A 25,678-nucleotide genomic window follows, 5' to 3' on the forward strand; every position below is an offset into this window, starting at 1 on the left:
TTGAAATTGAGTGCCATTTGAGTATTTAAACATAATATACAAAGATAGGTACAGCTATATTATCAAAGTTGCAAGTCGACCGTAACTTTCATAATCATGTTTACATTTCATAATTATTGAACGAGTTACACCATAAATACGGTATATTACAAAAACATGCAAAAGAAACCGTTGGCACTAAAAGTAACTTATCGAAAACTGTACATAAATAGAACACAACTATAATTAAAAGTATTGCCGTCCTTGTCACTTTAATTCAATTAGTATAGAACAACAATACAATAGTTTAAATCGATTTAATTCAAATTCAATTCCATTCTCCTATTCGCACATATGACTCACTCACACACATTAAAAAAACATGCCGCATGAACGGTTTGCATGGAAACACACACGTCTAGCCGTCTTATATTTACGTGAAGTCTGACGCAAGCGCAGTGGTGATCGCGACGAGGTTATGAACACACGTGTGCTCATAAAACAACGATAAATATCATATAAACAGTGTATCGATAACAGAAAATCGATTCTCGATATGAATTCGACACCAGTGAACCTGCAGGAGTTAAAACCTGAAGAATTTAAATCGTTTCTCGATTCATTCGATTACGTTTTTTCGGATTGTGATGGTATGTTTCGATTATTCGTTTATTATTGGTTTATGTATTGATAGTGTTGTTACCCAGTGATTAGTTAATATTGTGTCAAAAGTGTGATTTGAAATATTTTCTATTATTGATTCTTTGTGCATTGGTCTAGTAAAACCGGTTTTGATACTAGATAGGTTACTTTGACCTTTAGTTCCGAGTATTGCCAATCAATTTATCAAAAAATATGTTAGGCTGTGACTAAGCCTAAACTAAAGTCAAATTCAAAACATTTATTTCAATTAATCCTTAATTAGGCACTTTTAAAAAGTCAAATTGAGTTGTTCATCAGTCTGTTTGCCAGTGAAGCTAGGTGTTCGTTCCAAAGTGTGGCTTCGAATGGGGAAGAACGAACAGGAATATCCTTTCTTTTGACAAGTATAATTGTATAGTAAACATTTTTAAATCCTACTATTAACTATATATTATTTAAAATACGCTTATACTGCTTCATAAAGTAGGAAATGAAATATATCCAGCCAAGTATGTGTATATTATCTTATCTATACGAAGTGTACTTCAACGATAATGTCAACATCAGCTGTTGTCATTCACATTGAATATACGTTTTGATTCTGAATCAGGAATATTATGGGATTATTATAAACCAATACTTTTTAAATTATTATTTAAATTCTGCTTAATTTAGTATTAATTCTAATTAATTTAGTATGTCTAGTTAACTTAGTAGTTCAATGATAAAATTGATTATGTTGAGTATTCAGGCATTCGTTAATGATCATAACAATACCTATAGGTTTATATTCACTATGTAGTAGGTTGATTTCCTATGAAATATTATACGCTAATAATTAGCGTTTACAAAATAATATAGTATCTTCTGTTAAATGATTTACTGAAGTCAGAGAAAAAAATGATTTGATATATGTATTATGTATGTATATTTGTGCGCTATTATCTAGCGTTTGAATGAACCGATTTCAATGGTGGTTTTTGGCATAATATTTTTCAGAATTAGGAAACGATTTTAGGGATATTGCCCGACTTTAAAAAAATTAAGGATGTAAAGAAAATTTAAGGTCTTTTATTAACTTTTATTTTTAGATTTGTCAATGTTCTTGATTTATTGTCTTGAAATATATACATATTTTTGTAACCGCTTTACTTACATTTATAGTATTTCCTACAACTAGTTTATTTATTTCCTCTGAAATCTCAACAGTTATAATGACCAACTTATATTTTCAAAAATATTCCGCTTCATCTTAGTACTCATGCATAACGGTTGAGATTATCAAAAATGGATGATGCCAGATTATTATGCAATAAAACGAATTTTATTTATGGACTTGGCAGCTCTTTTATAGCTGTTTAGAAAATAATTTGACGCTGATATGCAATAAAACGGTGATTAAAATTAGGTTATGTTTTTCAGACTATGTACTAACAAAGGACACTTTTATCGTTCACTTTTTATCCCCGAAAGACTAGACAGAGATGACCTTATTGCAATATCCGTGGCAATTTCCGATTCTGTACATTTGTAAAATCATCGAAAAGCGCCAAATAGTTTTTTTTTTGAGTGAAACTTGAAACCCCTTACTTGACAGTCGTAATTGCAACTCCTAGACTCAAAAATCAATAAGTCCGTTAATTAATTAATCTAACTCACAGCATATTCCAATTTAAAATATGTATGTCATTTAAGGTTTGACTGCCAATAGAAAACTGTTCGTTCAATTCATTCAACCGTTCGTGCGTTCAATGTGTTAAGTATGTATAGAAATTAAATTTGATTTCTATTCTAGGTGTAATATGGGCCAAAACTGCATTACCTGGCGTTGGAAAGTTCTTCAGTTTGATGAAGAAACATGGGAAGAAAATACATTTCGTTTCAAACAACAGCCTTAGAAGTAGAGAAAACTATGAAAGGCGGTTTAAAGACGCGGAAATTGAAAATGGTTGTGTAAGTAAAATATTATTATTATTATCTATCACTATTTTAGTAACCAAAAACGTAACTTCATTCTTTAAAACGTGCAAATCAAAGAGTTTCTCATCTTGAACTATTTCATTTAAACAACGTGCTGGTCCATATCTTGTAGAGTACAATTCTATATTTATTTATAGTTTTAAACTAATATGACGAGTACTTAAATCTATTAAAATGTTTTTTAAATAAAATTGCCTGTTGCCCGCAAATTCGTCCGCGTAGTATAATGACTTATGACGGAATTTAGGTTTCTGATTCTTTTCTACAATAATATACTCCTACTAATTTACTTAAACGTTACTCCTTAGTACATCAGCTCTCTGCTAATAAACTCCAGTCGAAATCGGTCCAGCCATTTCAGAGATTAATCGGTAAAATGGGATTTTGGTGTATGTATCGTATGTATATTCAAATGCATGTAGTATAAAGCAGTTATTTCAATAATACAAACAGACACTCAAAATACTTATTTTAAACTAAATGTAACGAGACTCGATTGAAAAAGGTCAACCATATTGTCATAAGTCGGTTATTAGTTACAGTAGTAAATTTAAAAGTTGTGACTAGACGAACAATGATTCAGATTGTTAGCAATCAGACTTTATTGTTAGCAGACTAATTCAGCCTTAATAACCTTCATTGATTGAATCGAGAGGTAAATTGTCTAGCTATTTGTAGTAAATTACCGAACAGTAGGTAATAACATATTTGATTGACTTTGTATTTATAACAATACTTTTTAGGGCGGGGGAGGAATCATCCACTGATTTCTCCCACCTTGGGTGGGGCAAGAGAGAGTGTTAGATTCTTACTGACTAAAATCCACCCCGTTCCAACTCTTGCTCTTTGAGCCGTATGCATAAATAGGTAATTCCTGTTTTCCCGTTTCCTTAGAAATTTTGACAAATTTTCCCTCAGTACTGCTCTGCACTACTTAAGAAACAAACATGTTCAGTAGTTTTTGCCGTGCGTTGTCTGTCAGTCAGGCACTCAGTAACGGAAGAGTTTCCCATAAGCAAAATATTAAATCTTGTTCATTTCAGATTTTGTTCATACTAATGGAACGAGTGCATAGCTAATTTATTTATGGAATTGACACGCACATTCGACAAATATGTCAAATCTTATCACTTTTACTGAATTAACTGATGATCAATTAATAAAATAACCTCTCTTACATATCGCTGATACTCCTTAATATCCAAAACCAATCCATGGAATAATCCGTGATCACACGTCAGAAATGACATTTAATAATTTATTATAAATAGATTTTGTTGAGTTCAGTATGATATTTAAATTTTAATCTTTTGAGATATTAAAAAATATTCGTATACTAGGCATGATTTGGTGATTTTTGTCCAAGACTTAGTTATATTTATTTTCTGTGATCAGCTGATAGTTATAACAGATTACGTATTATTATGTCATTAATCTTTTCAATTTCAAATACTTATTTGATATTTTTACACGCCTTTATAAAGTCATCGTGAATTTGCAGTTTATATCTTTATATAAAAAAATATTTTTGCAAAGTATAATTTTTTTTATCTTATTTAATTACTTAAACTATTGAACACATTTTTTTATGTATCAGAGATGAAAAATACATTAAATGCTATGAATACCTATTAATTTTGGACTCAAATCTGACCCAATTTAAAATTAAATCCAGATATTGAAAATGCAAGAAAAATTAAAATGTGTTTTTTAAGAAGATGGCAAACCAATAATAAATCAAAAAGTGGCTGCCAGCCAATCCATACTATTCTATAGTCACTTGGAAATCTGCCCGTCTTGCGAACTTCGAACTAGGAAGCAAAAGTAAAAGAATTTCACCCAATTTTATACTTGCTATTTAGGAGAACCATGTTTCAACACTTGGTAACGTGGATAATCTTAAAGATAAAGATAAATAGATAAAACCATGCATTTTGATAAGCATATAAACAGATTCACAATACTTCTTGAAAAATAATGCATTTCTTTCGAAAGTTCTCAATCACAACGGAACGGCTGAATAAAATATTGATGCAAAATAATTGAAACTAAACACTACTGTTGGATTTTTTTACGGTCCCCCATTCCAAAATTTTCTCCCGTGTCGTGGATGCGTTTACAAACATACAATTTACATACATAATATTTGACACCCAGACCAGAAATAACAATTTGTGGATCACACAATTAGTTTTACTCCATGCGGGATGCTCCGTATCTAGCCATCACACTAACCATGCAGTCAATTATTACAAAAATACTTCGTAAATACAAGTTCCAATAGGATGATTTTCAGCTACTACCCAGCCCAAGTTGTTGGCATAAGCTAGTACCTATATCTCTATGGGAACTATAGAAAACTGTTTTACTAACATCGTCACGTGAATCGTTGGCATACATTTCGCTATGACGTTTCACTCACACGTCAGACATCCAGCGAACGCGTGCCGCCACTCAGTGAATCATTAAATAGATAACATAACATATCTATTTATGATTTTAGCTTATCTCAAAATATTGCGTCGCACTTGCGTAGTGGTTGCAAGTGCGACTGCCAGGCAAGGGGTCTCGGGTTCTGATTCCTGGGTCGGGCGAAGTATTGCTGGGCATTTTTCGAAAATTTCTCAGTACAGCACAGAGTCTGGAATTGTTCCCAGTATGTCACCCCCTACTACATGGGACTTACAACATTAATAGTGAAAAGTGGGTTACATTGTACAGTGGCATTACGTGCCTTACTGTGCACCTCTGCTTACTCCTGCGGGGATAAAAAGCCTGACAATATATATCTATATACTTATCTCAAAAGTCTAATAAGAATATTTCTATAGTCATTCTTCTGATAAGTAAATAATCTACACTATAAATATTTTTAAGCCTTTATCTAACTTGCCACGTTGGCTATGTTAATGCAATCGGAATCGACGTGGCAGTAAGATAAAGTTATCAATATATGTACCTAATTACATATAAAAACATACCTACTTTAAGTTTAGGTAGTTATTCATGGATGTTTGGTATAAAATCACACCAAACGTCTGAACGGATTTTCATATTTGGCACTGAATTTATATATTTTATTTTTGGGAATAGAATGAGGAATATAATTTTACATTATCTAGGGTATACGTTTTCATGTGTACAATACATACCCCATCGTTGTCCACATCATTGCTTACCAACAAGCGAGGTAGTGGACAAAACAATTTAGTATGAGATAAAAAAAATATTTATTGTTATTATTTTTAAACGACTCCAAGCTCTTTTCTTACGAGGCAAAATTATCCAATGACTTCTCCAGCCTTGGGTGAGAGCGAGTGTCAGACTCTTACTGACTAAAAATCACCCCGTTCTTTCTCCGAAAGCGAGTGTCAGATTCATACTGACTAAAAACCACCCCGTTTCTTCTCCTGCTTTGAGCTGGAGCCCTGGGGCCTTAGTCTACTATTACAATTGTGTCACAATGGTCGATCATCGGTTGTATAGCTCCATCCCTCTTGCACTGCTCAGTGATCGACCATTGTGACACAATTGTAATAGCAGACTAAGGCCCCAGGTAACCTTTTACGTTGTCCGCAGTTCCGGACGCTAGCTTCATCATTTTCACCTATGTCACTATAAATACAATTTTGTACACATATCGCAACTAGACCAGGAACAAAAATTTGTTTACACAAAGAGTTATTGCGTGTTGAGAGTAAATAAATTAATTCCTGCAATCAAAAGATTGAGTATTATCATTCAGTTTATTACCAACGATGATCATTTTACTTCTATTAACATAACTGATAAGAATATCCTTGGAAGTAATTATTCAGTGATGCAAATGTGCCTGTATTCTTCGTAGCAATAAGACATTACGCCTCCATTGTAATTAGAACTCTAATTAGCTGTGCATATGGTTTTTATTTGCTTATCTCTTTTAGCTGAAGTAATTCTGAATTTGTCGTCGACATCTTGTCCCCAATACAGTTATTTCTGTTTTCGAATTTGTAAAAAAAATACGCTCTAGATAAAAATAATAGAATCGAAAAAGTAGGTTACATTAAATGCCTAATAAAACAGTAAACATGCAGAACTTAAGGTAAATAGGCTCCTTAAAGGCTTTGAAAACAGAAACAGCAATACCATGTAGCGTCAAATTTACTTTAAATCCATGTCAGGCGTAAAATCACGCCTAATATTTGATTAACTAAGGTCAGACAGACTATCCAATTTCGATATTTTGAAGAATTTTTACTAATGAAATGAAAATAAACCCCTAATTAAAATTAGAAAAACTTTGCTATATGCCATACATTAGTGTTTCTTACAGCTACGAACCTGTACCTATCCAATTTTTTTCTACATTACCATTAAAACAAATAAATATAATAATCATTATGTGATAGTAAGCTACGGGGGCCGACCTAGTATATCTTATAATAATACTAAAATACTAATGCTTGGCAATCTCGTAAGACGATCATAAATATTGCTTTAGCGCTCACATAAAATCTGTTGATCCATACATAATTGATTTATTTCACTAACAAGGCTACATTACGTGGAATTACTATTCTTGGGTGTGATTGTTTTACACACATTCATGTACTTGTTATATATTTTGTATATCAATAGGTAAGTATCGTAATTTAGCGATAGTTTTATTTATTTATTCTGACTGCTAAATTATGAATTTGATTTTGGATCGCACGGCATAACTTTCTAGTATATAGATGCTATGTAGAAAAGAATTAAGTGTGGAATAGCCATGTTTCGGCACGAATGGGCCAGTTCGAACGGAGTAATACCTTGGCCTCATAGAAAACCGACGTGAAACAACGCTTGCATTGTTTCGTTGTCTGTGTGAGATTGCCGGAAGCACAATTACCCCCCAATCTTCCTAATCCTAGTCAATTATTCCTAATCAACAACACTAACCCCCAAAAGACCGACAACGCACTTGTAAAGCCTCTGGTGTTTTGGGTGTAGATGGGCGCCGGTGATGGCTTACTATTAAACAATCGGTCTGCTCTTTTATCGGCTTATACCATAAAATAAAGTAAATTGGCTATTTTAACACAAATAATCAATGTTTCTGGTTTTCAGTATAAACATTGATTTTTTTGGTTCAGTTTCTAGTTCGTTGATTGTTATACACATTGGATTTTTGAAACTATTTACTACACTAACAATTAGACAGACATATAAATTATTCATTTTTCTTATACATTAGTCTAATTTCATTATTTTTTACAGGAGAACCTCACAGTACCTGCAATCGCGATCGCCGAATACCTGAAGTCAGTCAACTTTGACAAGAAGGTTTACAGCATCAGCTGCCCAGAGACAAACAATGTGTTGAAGTCCTATGGATTTGAAATCAAAGAAGGGGTAAGTTTATGTTTTTTACCGACTTCAAAAAAAGGAGGTTCTTATTTTTCCTGTATGTTTGTGTATGCGCGATTATCTCGCGTTTGGTTGAACCAATTTTCATTCGGTTTTCAACAATTTAAAAAATGTAGGTGGTAAAGAAAATTGAAATTACTGCTTCCCAGATTTAGGACATCACTATTTTGTCTATATCACTATTTTCTTTTATACCGATTTAAGAAAAAGTAAAGGGATTCAGTTTGTTCTGTATTTATGGATGTTTGTGCGTGATTATCTCGCGTTTGGCTGAACCGATTTTGATTTGGTTTTCAGCATAGTATTTTTCAGACTTAGAAGAAGTTTCAAAGTATATTAAAGAAATTAAAAAAATTGAGGTTCACGCTTCAACTTGTGCAAGCTGTCCTCTATTTTATTTTAAGCTTTTTTCTTTTGTAGCCCGATGTCGGAACAGACTACTATGAAGATTACGTCCTCTACTCCAATGATGACCCAGAAATCGGAGCTGTAGTGATGGACTGTGACTTCAAAGTGAACCTGCCCAAATTGAACAAAGCCAGCGCTTACCTGACCAGACCCGAAGTGCTGTTCCTGTGCGGTGCTACTGACAAATACGTGTATTACAGACCAGGATTCCGAACATTAGGTGATAATTAACATACATAACCTCACGCCTGTGCCCTTTGGGGTAGGCTGAGATAATGGAACGCCCATTGCTACGATTCTTCCACACCTCTTTCGCTTCATCAACAGTCACTAGTCTATTCATGTATGCTCGTCGGTTAATAGTTCTTTTAAATTGGCCCTTCTTTAATATACCTATCGCCCATCATCGGACGGATTAAGAAAATTCTGTTTAGTTTTATAGAAAGAAAATTGTAGGAGATACAATGGTTGTCACATGCGCTTGACCACCATCAAGTTAATATTTGCTTGCACCTGATGCGAGTTCGATTCCCGCACGAAACAACTCTTGGTGGGATTCACAAATCATACTTCAGTGTCTAGGTGTGGTGTGTATGTGATCATACATGTTGTAAACACACAAACAACACGGGAGAAAATCTCTGATGTGGGGAAACGTTTACAAAAAACACACCGTATGTTCAAATAATCTTTTAATACCAGGTGATGGTAATATACATAATTGCCGCTGAATGCAGGTCGTTTTCAACCGGCCTATCTGAGGGAGGTCTACGTTCAGCAGTGTCCACTGCCTTATCTGCAACATCATCATCATATCAGCCATAGCTGATATGATGATGATGATGATGTTATATTAACTTTCATATATTTTAGCCACGGGAGCATTCACAGACTTAGTAGCTGAAGAAACCAATCGTACACCAGTTACACTGGGCAAGCCTGGCAAAGCGTTCGGAGAGTTCGCGATGAAGAGAGCTGGAGTGTCAGACCCCAGTCGCGTGTTGTTTATCGGAGACATGTAAGTTTTATATTATTATATTTAGTGGTTTGAATTTTGTGTGCACGGTTGGTGCGGTGGTTTGGCAAAAGGCGAGTACGCAACGTGTAGCAGGTTCGATTCCCACACGGAGCCATAAATTGTTGATTCGGATCTGGTTGTCATATTATGTTAGTGAATTTGTATATTATTCTAAAGTGGGAAAATGTTATTTTTTAATTAAACTTAATTAAAATTAAATAGATCGATGCAAAGTAAATACACTACCTTCAAAAAATGGGACAAAGTTTCTTTTGCCTTATTCATTGGTATTTTTATTAAAGAATCTAATAGTTGATTATTAGTCTAAACCTGATCTGTGACAATAGATTGACTTATTACTTTTTAAATACAGTACCATTTTTTTAAATTCAATAACAATACCTGGGAAACAATCACTGACAAAACGTATACTACTTATTAATAAAATTCTCGATTACATTCATTAACGTTACGTCTATAAAATTGTTGTATACTTGATGAAATTTTAATAACGTAACCATTCCAGTTTATTTGATTTTAATTAAACTTTTAATTATTTACACTCGATACTCTTTGGACGGATCCATTGTTATGTGGTTTCATTATAACCTGTCACGATTTGTTAAATTTTAATCAAAACGAGATTTTATTTCATACGTTCATTTGATTGTTATAAGTTGAAGTATTTATTTAATGGAAAACGGTTATAATGAGTGAATTACACAATGTGTAATGAAAATTAAAACGTAATGAAAGATATTAAGTTGTTTATTGGTGTGTTGAAATTATTTTGAACTTTTGTATAATATTTTCTTCCAATTATTCCGATGGCAATATTAATTATTTGTTTATTATGACCATCCAGTCTCAACATCGCTTATTGCATTGGTAAGGTCTTAATTAATCCGTGCGTTCGGCACATCGCGTTTCAAAGAGCCATCATTCGGAGCTGCGGACTACCTAGCGGGCTTATCGAGGCTGCGACTCGAAAAGCAGGAGTAGGATCGGGGTGGTTTTTAGTCAGTAAGAGTCTGACACTCGCTCAATATTCAGTCATTGGATGATTTTCCTTCTACAAAAAAAAACCGTCTTAAATAGGTCCTGCAGGAAAATATTATTTGTATCTTTCTTTGTTAAGCCGTTTCTGAGGTTATTTCTAACATTTTTTTGTTTATCTTTCAGGATCGAGCAAGATGTGGGTCTTGGAAGAGCAACTGGTTTCAAAACTTTACTGGTTTTAAATAACCTTACCGTCGATATAATGATGGATCATAAAACCATCAGACCAGACTTCTACGCCCAATCTCTTGGTAGTCTAGTGCCTCAATTAGAACAATATTTTAATAAATTATAAATAAATAAATAATAGATCAGCGTCGCCATTCAATGTTTAAGGAATTTTGCATCTTTTATTTTTAATCTTGATTTTAGATGATTTTTTTATATCATACTGTGTTGTTATCTTCCATATTTAATTCTGAAATGGGATTTGGATAAAATATAATTGAATTTTCCAATTTTGAAATGTTTAGTAGTAGTGAAAAGTCTAGTTACAAATTCAGAGTCCATGACACATTAGTGATACCATGGCCTCCCATTATTTATAGTTACTGTAAGAACAAGATTTATTTTAGACAAAGATTTGACATAAAGGTGCAAATATTCGTAATATTTTCATAAAAATGTCTAGTTAGATCGATACCTTATAGCATAGCAGGCATAGCCGTAGTACACAGTATAGTTCAAAATAATTAATTTAGAAAGTACAGTTTTTTTATTTAGTGTATAGGTACAAAGTTTTATGCAAATTGCAAATCATATTCCATTTATAATTATAGTAGTTAGATTACAACATTATTGTACTTACTTACATATTTAATATGTGATATAGTTTTATTTTATTCATAAATGTTAAACCATTTCATAAAAAATATGAAAAAAAAAAGTGATGGGCTTACTAGATGAAAATTGTCATTCATTCACAATTAATATGAGCACAATGGTTAAGTAAGTAATATCATAAAGCCCATACAAATATTATTAAAAATTTTATCAAAATTGCTTTAGCTATTTAGGCGTTTTGTGATTATAACCATACATAAAGATAAATAGTTGAACTTGTGTAATGTGTGTGATTATGTCAGACTGAATAAACTTCATGAAATGCCTTCAAAGAGATGTACTTATATTTTATTAAATTAAAAATATTATTATTTATTATGTTGTTTTTTTTCTAAATTAATTTTATTACCCCTTTTTGTTTGTCTCGAGTGTACCTCGTAGTTACTATTGTGACTGCTTAGAATTTGGAACTCGATTTTCTCCTTTGGATAAAATCATAGCAATAAATCAGTATGAGAAACAAAATACGTTTATCTTTAGTAAATTATCAATATCAGTTTAAAAGATATTCTGATGAACAATATTATGTTCACTCTTTGTGACTAGTTTCCACCAGTGCTAAGCTATGTGTATCAAATATGATTGATGGAAGCCAGACGCATCCACGAAACGTAGCATAGTACTCTCTGGTGAAAAAGTACCCATAAGTTAGATTAGACACACATGATAGTAATTGATACCCGGATTCCAACAAATCGTCATAAAATATAACCATTTTGGGAAAAAGATGTAAGATTTAATTATGAAAAGTGAATAATATTATGTAATTATTGCACTACCATAATTTTCCCACAAACGTTATTTCCATCATTAAAGTCAAGTATAATTTATTTTATTAATAATTTTGCTCCGCGGTACATGTTCATACAGTAAGTAATCGCTTTTATGGTTCAATTTTATGAGAAAAATATTTTCATAGTCGACGGTAAATTTTGTTTATTTTACTTTTAATAATAAATGAAACTCTGTAAAAGGTTTATGAATATTGAACAAGCAGAAATAATAATATTAAAGCAATTCTACTTATGCCTTATTTATAATATTGTTGGTTAAATCATCGCGAGTGCGACCTTAAACCTTCTCTGAGTGAGAAAAGTCCTTTGGTTAGCAGTGGCCAGTTACAAGCTGTTGATGTGTATGAATATATGTTAGTGCGACCACCGACAAAAACGAAAGAGTATTGTTCTATGTGAATATTACAAAGTACCTAAAACAAATATTACAGTCAGAAGTCAACGCCCTTTGAAAACGCCGCATTTGATCAAATTGGGCTTTTCATCATAGCCATTAGATAAAATCATTTTTTTAGAAAACAAATAATCAAAGGAAGGCACAAAACAAAATGTAACAGATACCATTGTTACAAACTTCACTAAACAAAGCAAAAAGCAATTAAATTGTTACAAAAATGATAACAAAATATTGAAAAGTTTCCGTAACACCGAATGAATGATACCAATTTAGGAACAAAAGCGTTCAGCGAATACTCCTAACAAAACATCCATATTTCGCGTTGACAATAAAGAATTTAAATCAATACAATTGTATCCTATTTTCTAGTTGAAAAGTCTCGATTCTGTCTTCAAATTTGTGTCCAGTGAGCCGCAAAAAGGGCGAATCGATTACGCTATCCTGAAAGCGGTTTTTTTTTATTTATTGCTCACACTTTTTGTTCAATATAAATTCTAGTGGTCGCATGTAACCAATGTTTCCGGAATTTTTATTGGTTACAAATAAAAAGAGTGGAAAATACCAGGATACCGAGTTTTTAGGATTCCTTCGATTGAAAGAGTAGATGGTGTTTTTATGGGATAAGAAAAACGAGAAAATGGTTTACCTGGTGTTAAGCTGGCAGCGAACACCTGAAAAACGCACACTTTGAAGCGGAGAGTGTAAAATTGGAAATTGTTTGTAAACGTGTGTACTGTACGTTGAGTCCACTCTCGGCCCCCGATAATTTATGTGTCCACTCGGCCTCTAATTATGGTGTATTCTCGTCTCCTGAGGGCTGAAAGTGGACTTTTATTGACCGGACCAGATGGACTGTATGTCTGATGGACCAGATCATAGAGTAGTGTAAACGGTACTTATAAGTAAATATCAGTCATACAGTCCACTGTTTCATAGGTTTGATCATGATTAAGAAGACAAATAGCTTTTATACATTTTCTTTTGTTTTCTTAAATTGTTCATTACCAAAATCAACTTCACAACACATATCTACAGAACCATCAAGATAAAAGTAAAACCATCGCCACAATTTATATCAAACGCAGCGGTAAGTGTGAAACGTTCGCTTCAGTTTATTGCTGTGTGGTGTCATTCGACTTTTTCAAACTTTTTTGCATACATTTGTGGAGTTTTCCGCGTTTCTGGTACCTCCACTCGGTTCCTATGTTTACACATTCAAATACGAACGTTAGATTCGACGTGATTCCGTGGGATTCGTGTAATCTGGCTTTTTTGAAGTGTAAATTGACTCTGCTTTGTTCCTGAAGGGGGAACTCAATTATACTCTGTTTGTATTAGGCTACAGATAAATGAGTTTTGTTTTGTACATTCTAAACAGGAGTTAAAAATGTTTGTGTTTTCGTTGTGTGTAGTATGTGGTCGTTGTGTTTTGTAAATTTTGGAAGCAACGTGACTCTTCAAAGAAAATGTCATCCACAATCCTATAATCGAGTAACCATACGTCGCTCAAAATTGAAAAAGTTTCAAAATAATTATATTAGGAAAATGTTATCATATCACGCTACACATATTTTATTGTAATAATAATAGGATATAGAATAGAATCAGGAAATCCATGCTATACTTACAATACAATACATTTTTAGTTTTTTTTTTTTCGCTTGTAGATGTAGTTTCAACTAAACGGCTCCCACAGCTCAAAATTCAAGAAAAACGTTATTGTATTGTTAGTATAATCATAAGACATTTACAAAACCCATAATTAAGACCTAATTTCTCTGGTTTTAAGGTTAACATTACCAAAACCCAGGCCGGTTCGCACCTCGACCAACACTTAACAATTCCTAATTGCCGACACGTTGGCGCACGTGATCAACATACCTAATTGGTACACTATCGACCGCTACTACGGAACCCGCAACACGCTAGCCCCGAAGTTTTGATGAACGCAATCATCCGACGGAACCCAATTAACGTTTCAAACCCTCACGGACTAGGTGGGTGGCTAATGTGGGAATTCTGCTGCTAAAAGTGGCTAGGTGTTAGATTTTTTGAGATAATATGGTACAGTCAAGTCGTGGTGTCCTACTGATGTGCTATTAATAAAAGCTCTTGAAATGGCAGATACGGCTTGGTCCCGAGCCCTGTTTAAGTAAATAGAAAATAAAAAAAACCACACCATATCAAATCAACAGTCTGTACGTAGTTCTGGCCACTGCAGCCCAAATGTATCTTTTCACGCGGAGAAGGATTGAGCACTAATCACCACGCCAATGCAGGTTTGCGATATGAAACTCACAATGAGAAATTATAAGCTTGATTTCCTCATGATATTTTCCGTCATCGTTTGACAGTGGTGTCTAAATAATCTTAGAAACATATAACTTGGAAAAAGCCGTTGGTAGATTTCAAACTCTTCATGCATGAGAAGTCTTAAACCTGTGCTTTTGTCGTGGTGGCCCACGACAAAAGCCTTATCTGCATCGAATATAACTCTTATTAACATCATCATTGACAAGCTGTAGTAGTCCGCTGCTGGACTATAAACCTCCACATATGAGAGGCACTCATAAGACAATTAGTGATAATTCACTTTTCATCGTACACCATGATACATAATCCTACTTATTCCCTCAACTCAGGTTAAAACATGAACAAAAAAAAACAAGTAACTTTTGCACGTTTTAGCAAGTTCATTCACATATCAATTCCAAACACAACACGACCGTACATAACTCGTGGACAAAATACGTTCGAAAGTCAAGTATTCGCAACACGTAATAGCATTGTAAACAAAATTCTTAAATGGGGACATCGGTGGGAAATGAGGACATAGGTAGATTTATTAGGGTTGACCAGGACAGGTTCCCTACTACGATTCTGCGAAACGAAATTTCGATAACAAGCGAATTGTTTCTACCAAAAGTTAAAGTTTTGTTTATTTGCTATACTCAGACATTTACTGATACACTAGTATATTACTTAGTAAAGATTTTGTTTTAAAAACAATTGTTATCAACTGGATTAAGTAACCATTAAATTATGTCACTGTGTACAGTGGTACTAGTTTTTGGCATAATATATGTGTTTAATAAAAAAATTACACTAAACAATGCTGTTAGAGGCTATTGAATTTATTTTTCTTTAACTGTATTATACATTTCGTGAGATATATTAAATTAATTATAATAGTTTTTTGGCTTACTCACGTAACAATTTAACAAGGAACTCGAGTATTGTCAAGCCATTCTAGAGGCTCATATTCATAAGCAGCATTCCGTGTCACACGATCTGTGTGTGTCGCGCTGCTATTTTTTTTTTTTTTTTTTTTGTAACAAAATTTCGTTTTGGGAAATTATAGTAGGCCCCCAGTATAGGCACAACATGAATCGCTTTCGGTTTTACGGTACGTAAGTGGAGGTTCGCAAACATGTCGTTTATCAGATCAAGGTTGAACGGTTTAGCGATTTTCATATTGATTTTTGTAACCGACTTAAAAAAAGGAGGTTCTCAGTTTGACCTGTATGGTTCTGCGTAATTATCTCACGTTTGGCTGAACCGATTGGTACCAGTTTTCAGCAATTTTAAGACTTAGGAGGTTTTAGGGATATTACCTGACTTTAAAAAAAATGGAGGCGGTAAAGAAAACCGAAGGCGGTTCCCTTTAAAAAAGTTTTTCTCATTTACGTAGTATTGTTTCGGGCGTTTGGTGTTTCATTTAGAATTACAAGAAAAATGTTAATACATAATGTACAGAATAGTCAGTTGTATTGCGTGTAAAGTGACTTCGGTCTTGGTTGAAATTTTAGGGTCGAAAATAGCGTCTTTGGGACATTTCCTATTTTTAATGTTTGTCAGTAATAGCACAGTCTATTTATTAGGGAATAGCTTATTTTACCTATTTCGTTCCTTTTTTCCTTTTTGCTAACTAAGGGTGCGCATAGATGGATGCAATTCAATCATATTGAGTGATTCAATCATTCATGAATGGAAATAATGAATGAACTAATTAATTCCACTCGTTCGCGATGGCCTAATTACGTGAATTGATTGCTTTTGCTTCTTTCATTACCTCTGTTATTATTTTATGAACAACATATATTATATTATGTTTGGTACGGTTAACTAGTTATACATACAATATAATAAAGGTAGACCATTGCCATACACCAGGTAAAATTGTAAAATTTTTAAAGTACTGAAAAAACCTTAATATAATAGTAGGTACTTACCTATCCTTAAAATCGAACCCGAGAGTCCTTAGAAATAGAAAGCAATATCTTTTTATAAAACATCGCATTAAAATTGATTCAGTCAATTGTGAAGTAATCGTGGACATACATGCATACCTACAATTACATACTTGTAAAAATAAGAAGGAATTTTTAATGTTTTTAATCAGTTAAAAATAAGCTCCAGTCATAAGTTAAAAACGTTACTGTATTTTTATAATAACTATCGTGAGATATAGGTACTAAATTAACTAAAAATAACGGTTTTTTCCCGTAAATATACTTACATAAATATACATACATAATTTTTTATTAATTCTTGTTACATTGAATGAAAAGAGCATCCATTGATCATTGTATTGTAGTTATGGTATTTAAAACAAAGAAAAGGTCCAGGATACACAATTTCACATTTATTAGCTCTCATCCTGTATATTTATGGGAAAAGCGATCTTATATTTTCCATCGTGCAGCTCCTAACGATATAAACTCCTTTGGTCCACTTGGTATCATACCTTAAGGTGAGGAGAGAATGGACAGTGTATGATATTTTCTTTTGTTTGACTGAAACATAGTAAGAACAACCTAAATTAAAATTCTGTTTCTAGTTTGTCAATTTACTCATATATCCCTTCATAAAATTATCTATTACTAGCTTCAGCCAGCGGCATCACCCGCGTTCCCGTGGGATATAAAGTCTATAGACCATAATCTATTCCTATTCTTAATTTCATCTCGATCCCTTCATTAGTTTTTGCGTAATAGAGTAACAAAAATCCATACTCACAAATTTTCGCATTTGTAATATTAGTAGGATTAATTTTATAGTAATAAAATTAATCCTAAAGAAAAGATGAAAAAGAGCGATCTAGTAAGATCGCTCTTTTTCATCTTTTCTTTTTGTGCCACTAAACTTCATCAAAACTAGTTTAGTAGTTGCGTAATAAAACGCCATAAAGCAGCAAATGTAATTATCACTTTTTAATTACATAGGACAAGAATAAAAGATGTTCACTAATGTTGTATAAAAATTTTATTGTATTACTGTTTTTTTTTACTATTATAAAACGATATTTTTAAGAACCGATATATTATATAGAAATTAGCCTTTCCAAGAATTTTAGCATTCTATATTAAATAGAATATGTATTTTACCTTTCAAAGCATTTTACTTCAACTTCTAGAAAATTGCGACTACTATACATCTATCGCTTAAAGGACCTCGCCTTAACTCAGTCCCTAATATTCATTATCGTAAAACTCAGGTGGAGCTCCAACGTATGTATAGCCACTCGATATAAAAGTGCTTTGACAAGTTCGCTATTACCCGACCGAATTGAAAGTGCACTTTGCTCAACAAAGTGAATTTAAATAATGTAACTCCGTTATTTGATAGTGTTGTCTTATATCGTTTAGTATGGGGTATAAATAGAGGTCGATTGTGTGAAATAAAAATGTGTTTTGTGGTGTGTAAAGTGTGATGGTGTGATCAACTTTTTTTAGTTTAAGAATTTTGATGAATAGTATCTTATTATGAGATAGATTTGTTTAGGTACTTGTAAAACAAACTTATTTATGTATAACTGAAAGTAAATTCACAGTTCAATGTTTTATTTATAATTAAAATCTGACCAAATATTTATTTAATATTACTTTCTACAAATGGAAATTCATTATAAATGAGAGTGAGCATGAAAATGATCTTCTAAATCTACACGTATACCTTTTTATTTCTTTATAATATACGTTTCACTCTTTTACTAATGAATAATATACAACGAATTTAAAAAAAGGTTTTTAAATTCGTTGTATATTATGCTTTACTATTATATATCTTCGTGGAACTTCGGGCATCTTCGGTAACATACCGAGCGTAATCCCCCCTTGTGTACGATCAGTGTAACTGCGCAATATTCATTATCATAAGGCCAGGTGTTCTGGCTTTAAGGCCCTACGTGTCTTATTTATTTTAATTTACAACCTGCACTTGTATTACGAAATATGAGTTAGATCTTTACTTAGAGATAATTTTGAAGAGTCGGTTGAAGATAAATTGAAGTTGTTTTCTACATAACTCAATGTTTTTATTATGTAACCAAAACATAAAATATTTATATCAATGGTTGAAAAACTAATTGATGTTAGCTAAATTTTCATGTACTAAGGAGTAACTTAGGCTTTTATAAGTCAGAAAATTCGTAATTCACGCGAGCAAAGATGCGGGCATCAGCTAGTAACTAAATGAAATTACTAAACCAATTTAAGAACGAAACTTTACAAATGTTACATGTCAATAAAATTAGCATGGGAAAGAAGGATTAGCATGTAAGAAAACTAACGTCTTCGCTAACTAAAATGCTAACTATCCGAAACTGATAGCAAAATACTCCTTGTCTTAAAGGTATTAGTATAATGAGCACTTCTTCATAGATCGTTAATTGGTCTATCGACTCGAGAGCTATTAGACACTGATTGTAGCAGGATTATGCCTAAATAATCAACTTAACAAAACATTACTCCTGTTTTATTAGAAAATTTGATTATGAGCCTTATTTATTTCCGAAGATATTACTATCTAAGTATGCTGCTTTAGATTAATAATATGAAATTGATAAAATTAAAAGTTTGTCAGTCAGGATTGCGAACACAAATTCACCTACAATTAACAGAAATTATAACAGCTCTTTAACAAAAGATTTGCCTCAAAATGTATATATGCCGTATGTAACCAGCGCATTATAATATTATTATTTCAACTGCAAAGACATACATACAATGCTACACAACCCTAAGTTCATAGTGCTACGATTGCTACGTATATCTACATATTGCTACGACGTGCTACGCAGTGCTACGTGTTGCAACGCAGCGCTACCCAGGCCTGCAAATTGCTACTACTTTTTACAAACACTACGCTAAATAAAATAACTAAAATTTACGTTACAATAATTATGTATACATTTTCACCTTTATTTAAGAAATAATGTTACTTGTGCCAAATATAATATTAATAAAGAAAATACTGTTTGAAACCCTTTAATAAAAGCTAACTGTTATGTGATCATTACTATAAAAATTATATCCTTATCCATATAAAAACTTATTTGATACAGAAAGCCTATTAAAATCTCTGCACACTAAGTTTTAACCTATTTAGAGGTCATTAAACTTTATCAAAAGCAGTAGATTCGCAATAAAATGATTATTGTATCAAGTTAGGTTAGCCAAGGGTCGAGTGGGCCTAATCTAAATAAATTCAAACAGCCTGAAGTGAATTATCCCGTATTATTTATTTTACATTTTCACTTGTAGTGTTTTAGTATAATGTAGTGAATTTCAATTGTATTTCTGTTATTTTGACACTAAATTCCTTCGTGCCAAACCGCACTGAAAATGAATGTATGTTTGTGCGCGATTAAGTTGCATTTGAATGAACCGTTTTTAATGCGGTTTTCACCATAGATTTTTTTTGCAGTCAAAGAAAGTTTTGGGTATATTATCTGACTTAGAAAAGGCGGTTCCCTTTTTTAAATAAGGTTTTATTGTTAATTTCTATCATTTACAATAGCATTTGAAAGTGTTGTTCACGTCCCAAAAATATCTCGTGAGAAATAAAACAATCGTGTCCAGAGTAAGACAATTTATTGCATACAACACTGCTCAGGTCATATATTGACGGAGACTCTTAACATCGCCATGTAGAAAATGACGTCACGGCACAGTGTCATCTATTATTTAATAAAGGTACTAAACTAAGAACATTGACAGTTGACATTAACTTTTGTCATAGTAAATAAATAAGAAATGTAAACAGAATAGACATTCCGCCCACCATGGACGGCTCTGTCCATCAACCAAAACATGACAATATTAACTTAAATTAATTCGTTTTCGATTACCCATTACAATCTAAATCTAGGGCCTTATATCTACAATACAAGTTCATGTTTTATGTAATAATATATAAATTTCATCAATAAAGTGATAAACAATAACTAAGTATTGACAGGTAAGATAATTAATTTAGATATAGGTCTTTTAATCTCATTATTTTTACACCGTATTGTTACCACGCGAGTAATATTGTCCAAACCTGGATGTTTATTTGTAATGATACCGTATAGCCATCTAGCGGGTGGAAGACCATCCTCCTTCACCAGAACTACATCTCCAATCTCAGGTTCAGGCTTACAATCTGTCCATTTATATCGGTGCTGCAATTGAGTTAAGTACTCTAGTGACCATCTACGCCAGAAATTTTGTAGCATTTTTTGGGTAAGATGCCACCGCTTCAGATTACTAACAGATGAATTTTCATAATTAACATCAGGTACAGTTACCAGAGGTTCACCCACGAGAAAATGCCCAGGCGTCAATGGACACGAATCCTCTGGATTATTAGAAAGCTGAGAGATAGGCCTCGAGTTTAGGCAGGCCTCAATTTGAGCCAGCACAGTTGTCATTTCTTCAAATGTCAATGTGCTGGTGCCTATAATTCTCTTTAAATGGTGCTTCGTGGACTTGACACCCGCCTCCCACAATCCTCCAAAGTTTGGAGCATGGGGAGGTATGAAATGCCATGTCGTACCATTCATAGAAAGGAAATCCGCTATCTCGGCAGCTACCACAGACCTTTCAGCATTGAATAGTTGTCGCAATTCTTTTGCACTACCAACAAATGTGGTCCCGTTATCACTCCACAGGTCCAATACTCGGCCACGTCTGGCTACAAAACGCTTGAAAGACGCAAGAAAACTCTGAGAAGTCATGTCGCTGACAACCTCGAGGTGAATGGCTCGAGTGGACATGCAGACAAATAAACATATATAACCCTTAGTGGAGTGATGACCACGACCCTTAGAGCTTCGGATGCTGATTGGACCTGCGTAATCCACACCACTGCATTGGAAAGGCTTCTGAACAGACACCCTGGCCTTCGGTAACTGACCCATCATTTGTTGATGTGTTTGTGTGGAATGTCGAATACAGATTACACACTTATGAACATGTTGCCTAACGAGAGTCTTTGCATTGATTATCCAGTATTTGGATCTTAAGTAATTCAACATCAATTGCGGCCCGCCATGCAAAGTTCTCTCGTGAGCCTCTGCAATCAAAAGATTGGTAAAGTGTGATTTGTGAGGAATTAAAATGGGATGCTTCATATTCTCATCAATCGAAGCCCGGTGCAAGCGGCCGCCAACTCTTAAGATCCCGTCATCGTCAAGAAAAGGACTCAACGAGGTAAGTCTACTACCCTTATTTAACTTACGGTTCTTTTTCACAGATTCTATTTCATCACTAAAGGACTGGAGTTGACAGAGTTTGATACAGGTAAGTACATCATCATCATCATCATCATCAGCCGAGAGACGTCCACTGCTGAACAAAGGCCTCCCCCTTGGTCCTCCACGTAGAACGACAAGCCGCCACCTGCATCCACTGGCTCCCCGCCACTCTGACGATGTCGTCGGTCCACCTAGTGGGAGGTCTGCCCACGCTGCGTCTTCCGGTCCGCGGTCGCCACTCAGTCACCTTCCTGGCCCAGCGGCCATCAGTCCTCCGAGCGACGTGGCCTGCCCATTGCCACTTCAGCCTGCATATTTTGAGAGCTATGTCTGTAACTCTTGTTCTTTGGCGAATTTCCATATTTCGGATTTTGTCGCGCAAAGATACTCCGAGCATAGCTCTCTCCATCGCGCGCTGGGCGACTCTGAGCCTTTCTAAAAGGCCAGCAGTTAGGGACCATGTCTCGGTACCGTACGTCATCACTGGCAACACACACTGGTTGTACATCCTGGTCTTCAGACACTGCGGGATTTTTGACGAGAAGACTTCATGCAACTTCCCAAATGCTGCCCATCCGAGTTGGATTCTTCGAGCGACCTCTTTCTCGAAGTTGGACCTACCTAGCTGGATGATCTGACCCAGGTATGTGTAGTGGTCTACAACTTCGAGTATATCGTTCCCAACGACAACCGGTATAGGTGCAACATGGACATTTGACATGATTTTCGTCTTGTCCATGTTCATTTTAAGGCCCACCTGTTGGGAAACGGTATTGAGGTCGCTGAGCATGGTGTTCAGCTCTTCCAGCGACTCTGCCATTACGACTATGTCATCGGCGAAACGGAGATGAGTGATGTATTCGCCATTAATGTTGATGCCGCGTCCGCTCCAGTCCAAGAGCTTAAAAACGTCCTCCAGTGCGTTCGTGAACAGTTTCGGAGATATAACGTCTCCCTGTCTCACGCCCTTCCGCAACTGGATTGGCCTCGTAGTCTCTTCCTGGAGTCGGATGCGCATGGTGGCGTTGTTATACAAACACTTCAAAACCTCGATGTATCTATAGTCGATGTGGCACCGCTGGAGAGACTGCAGCACCGCCCAGGTTTCGATTGAATCGAAGGCTTTCTCATAGTCCACAAACGCCAAGCATAGTGGCAAGTTATACTCCTCGGTCTTCTGTATAATCTGCCGCAGCGTATGAATGTGGTCTATGGTACTGAAACCTTTTCGGAATCCGGCTTGTTCGGGAGGCTGGAAGTCATCAAGCCTGCGTTCGAGACGGTTCGTGATGACCCTCGAAAACAGCTTATACACATGGCTCAGAAGTGAGATAGGTCTGTAGTTCTTTAGCAGACAGTTGTCGCCTTTTTTAAAGAACAGAACCACCACACTCCGTTGCCATGCTACCGGCGTGGTTCCCTCGAGTATGACGGAATTGAATAGCTTCTGGAGGACTAAAAGTATCGGTTTTCCACCCGCTTGCAGAAGTTCCGACGTGATTCCGTCATCGCCCGGCGCCTTGTTGTTTTTAAGCTGTTTGAGAGCCATCCTAATCTCGTACAGGCTGATGTCTGGGATATCCTCAGTGTAGTGCCGCGTCAGTTTAGCTCTTGGGTCCCGAGCTGTACCGACGATGGGTTGCCGTGTTGAGGTGTATAACTGTCCGTAAAACCTCTCGAGCTCTCCGAGGATCTCGGACTTCGACGAGATGACGCTGCCATCCTCGGTCTTCAGCCTCGTCATTTGGCTTTGCCCAACAGACGAATTCTTTGCGAAGACTTTTGAGCCCTTGTTTCGCTCAATTAAGTCTCTGACTCTTGCGGCGTTATAGGCCCGCAGGTCACGTCGCATGTATTTCGAGATTCGTCTATTGAGCTTGCCGTATTCAGACATATCGTCTGAAGACTGCAGCCTCATCTCGCTACGATCCTTAAGAAGTTTTAAGGTTCCGTCGGAGAGCTTTTGGGGCCTGTTTCGGCGGGGGTCTTGAAGAAGTCTGACCCCACTGCTCGGACAGTTTCCACCAACCCATTATTTATCTCGTCCACGTTTCCACAATCAGCTAGACACTGGAAGCGATTTTGCAGTTGGAGTTGGAACTGCTCGGGGTTTTGGATCTGGGCACGTCCAGGGCGGAGCGTGGACTTCACCAGGCGTGACCGCTCTAGTTTTACATTGATGTTCAGTGTGCCCCTGACAATACGGTGATCGCTACCGGTTTTCACCTTCGCTATCACAGAGACATCACTGAATATACGTCTTTCGGTCGCCATGATGAAGTCGATCTCATTTTTGGTAGAACCATCAGGGCTTATCCATGTCCACTTCTTGGCCGGTCGCTTCTGGAAGAAGGAGTTCATCAAATAGAGTCTCTCCCTCTCCATAAAGTCGACCAGCCGCTGGCCCCGATGGTTTCGCTGCCCATATCCAAATGGCCCTATTCTCAACTCATCGCTATTCCGTGTGCCCACCTTTGCATTGAAATCCCCCATCACAACGGTGAAGTGTGTTTCGGAGGAGTGTATGGCTTTTGAAATTTCCTCATACAGAGCCTCTACTTCGTCGTCACAATGTGTCGAGGTCGGCGCATATACCTGTATGACCTTCAGCGAATACCGGTTAGATATTCTGAGTATAAGGTACGCTACCCTGTTCGACACACTGTCGACCTCACACACGTTGTTGACGAGAGACTTGCGGACGAGAAATCCGACACCACCCTGGGATTTACGGTCTCCTTCCCGGAAGAAGAGCAAGTTGCCGGAATCTAGGATTATCGTATCCTGACCCTCTCTTCGGATTTCAGATAGTCCCAAGATGTCCCACCGCATTTTGCTCAATTCTTCCTCCAGCTCGACAATCTTCTCATCAGTCCGCAGTGTGCGGATGTTGTGCGTTGCCAGGGCCAAAGTTCGTCGGGGGTGGTAGCGCTTTCTCTGCCGGGGATTCTTAGCACCCCCTGCTCCGCCGTTACCTGATCCGCTACCTAGATCAGGAATAGCGGAGCTGCCGGGGACTGGGGGCCGTGTAATTTTGTTGTCGCTCATAGTGAAAGGGGGGGGGTTGCCATAATCCCCACGCTTGGCAGGCGGCTTGGGGATCGCAGTTAGGTCACCGATAAATTTTGAGAATGCTGCTGCCCATTCCTCGGTGGCTGGTCGCAGTTTTAGGACGTACCCGGGTCCTAAAACTGACCGGGACGGACAGGTAAGTACAGCTTCATTTAATTCCTTTGTAGTTAGCCAAGTAGTTATTTTAATTTTATTACGTTCTGATTCTTTCATTCGTAGAAACCTTCTACAATAAGCTATTACTCTTATTAACCTACTGAACTTAGAAAATCTAGTTAATAGACTGTCATCAAATTCTACTGCAGTTGCATGACATTTTCTTTTTATCTTTCTTTCTTCTAACGTAGTTTCTTGTATATTTCCTCTATTATAGTCTATTTTTTCATTCTGTAACCATACCGGACCTCTTTTCCAGAGTTGCAGGTCGTTACATTCAGAAGGGCTAACTCCCCGAGATGCGCAATCTGCTGGATTTTCCGACGACGACACATGTGACCACTGACTTCTATCCATAATGGTAAGTATTTCAGAAACACGATTCGCGATGAACGTTTTCCACCGACTAGGGTGGCTGC

General features: G+C 35.7%; 1 protein-coding gene across 1 annotated transcript; it reads left to right on the plus strand.

Moving 5' to 3' along the window:
- The first annotated feature begins 423 nt into the window (after positions 1 to 423).
- LOC118276320 (uncharacterized) lies at positions 424 to 11,635 on the plus strand. Its single transcript, XM_035594582.2, has 6 exons — positions 424 to 629; positions 2,417 to 2,574; positions 7,843 to 7,977; positions 8,413 to 8,620; positions 9,274 to 9,418; positions 10,601 to 11,635. The coding sequence occupies exons 1-6, from the start codon at positions 536 to 538 to the stop codon at positions 10,770 to 10,772; spliced, it is 912 nt and encodes a 303-aa protein (XP_035450475.2). The 5' UTR covers positions 424 to 535; the 3' UTR covers positions 10,773 to 11,635.
- Positions 11,636 to 25,678: the final 14,043 nt, after the last annotated feature.

Source organism: Spodoptera frugiperda, chromosome 31 (genome assembly GCF_023101765.2).
Source record: "Spodoptera frugiperda isolate SF20-4 chromosome 31, AGI-APGP_CSIRO_Sfru_2.0, whole genome shotgun sequence".
Lineage (NCBI taxonomy): Eukaryota > Metazoa > Arthropoda > Insecta > Lepidoptera > Noctuidae > Spodoptera > Spodoptera frugiperda.

Bases quoted from the DNA above. Each gene is read 5' to 3' on its own strand.
- LOC118276320 (XM_035594582.2), top strand. From the start codon at position 536: ATGAATTCGACACCAGTGAACCTGCAGGAGTTAAAACCTGAAGAATTT. The intron at 7,978-8,412 runs GTAAGTTTATGT...TTTCTTTTGTAG, and splicing joins GATTTGAAATCAAAGAAGGG to CCCGATGTCGGAACAGACTA. The intron at 8,621-9,273 runs GTGATAATTAAC...CATATATTTTAG, and splicing joins ACCAGGATTCCGAACATTAG to CCACGGGAGCATTCACAGAC.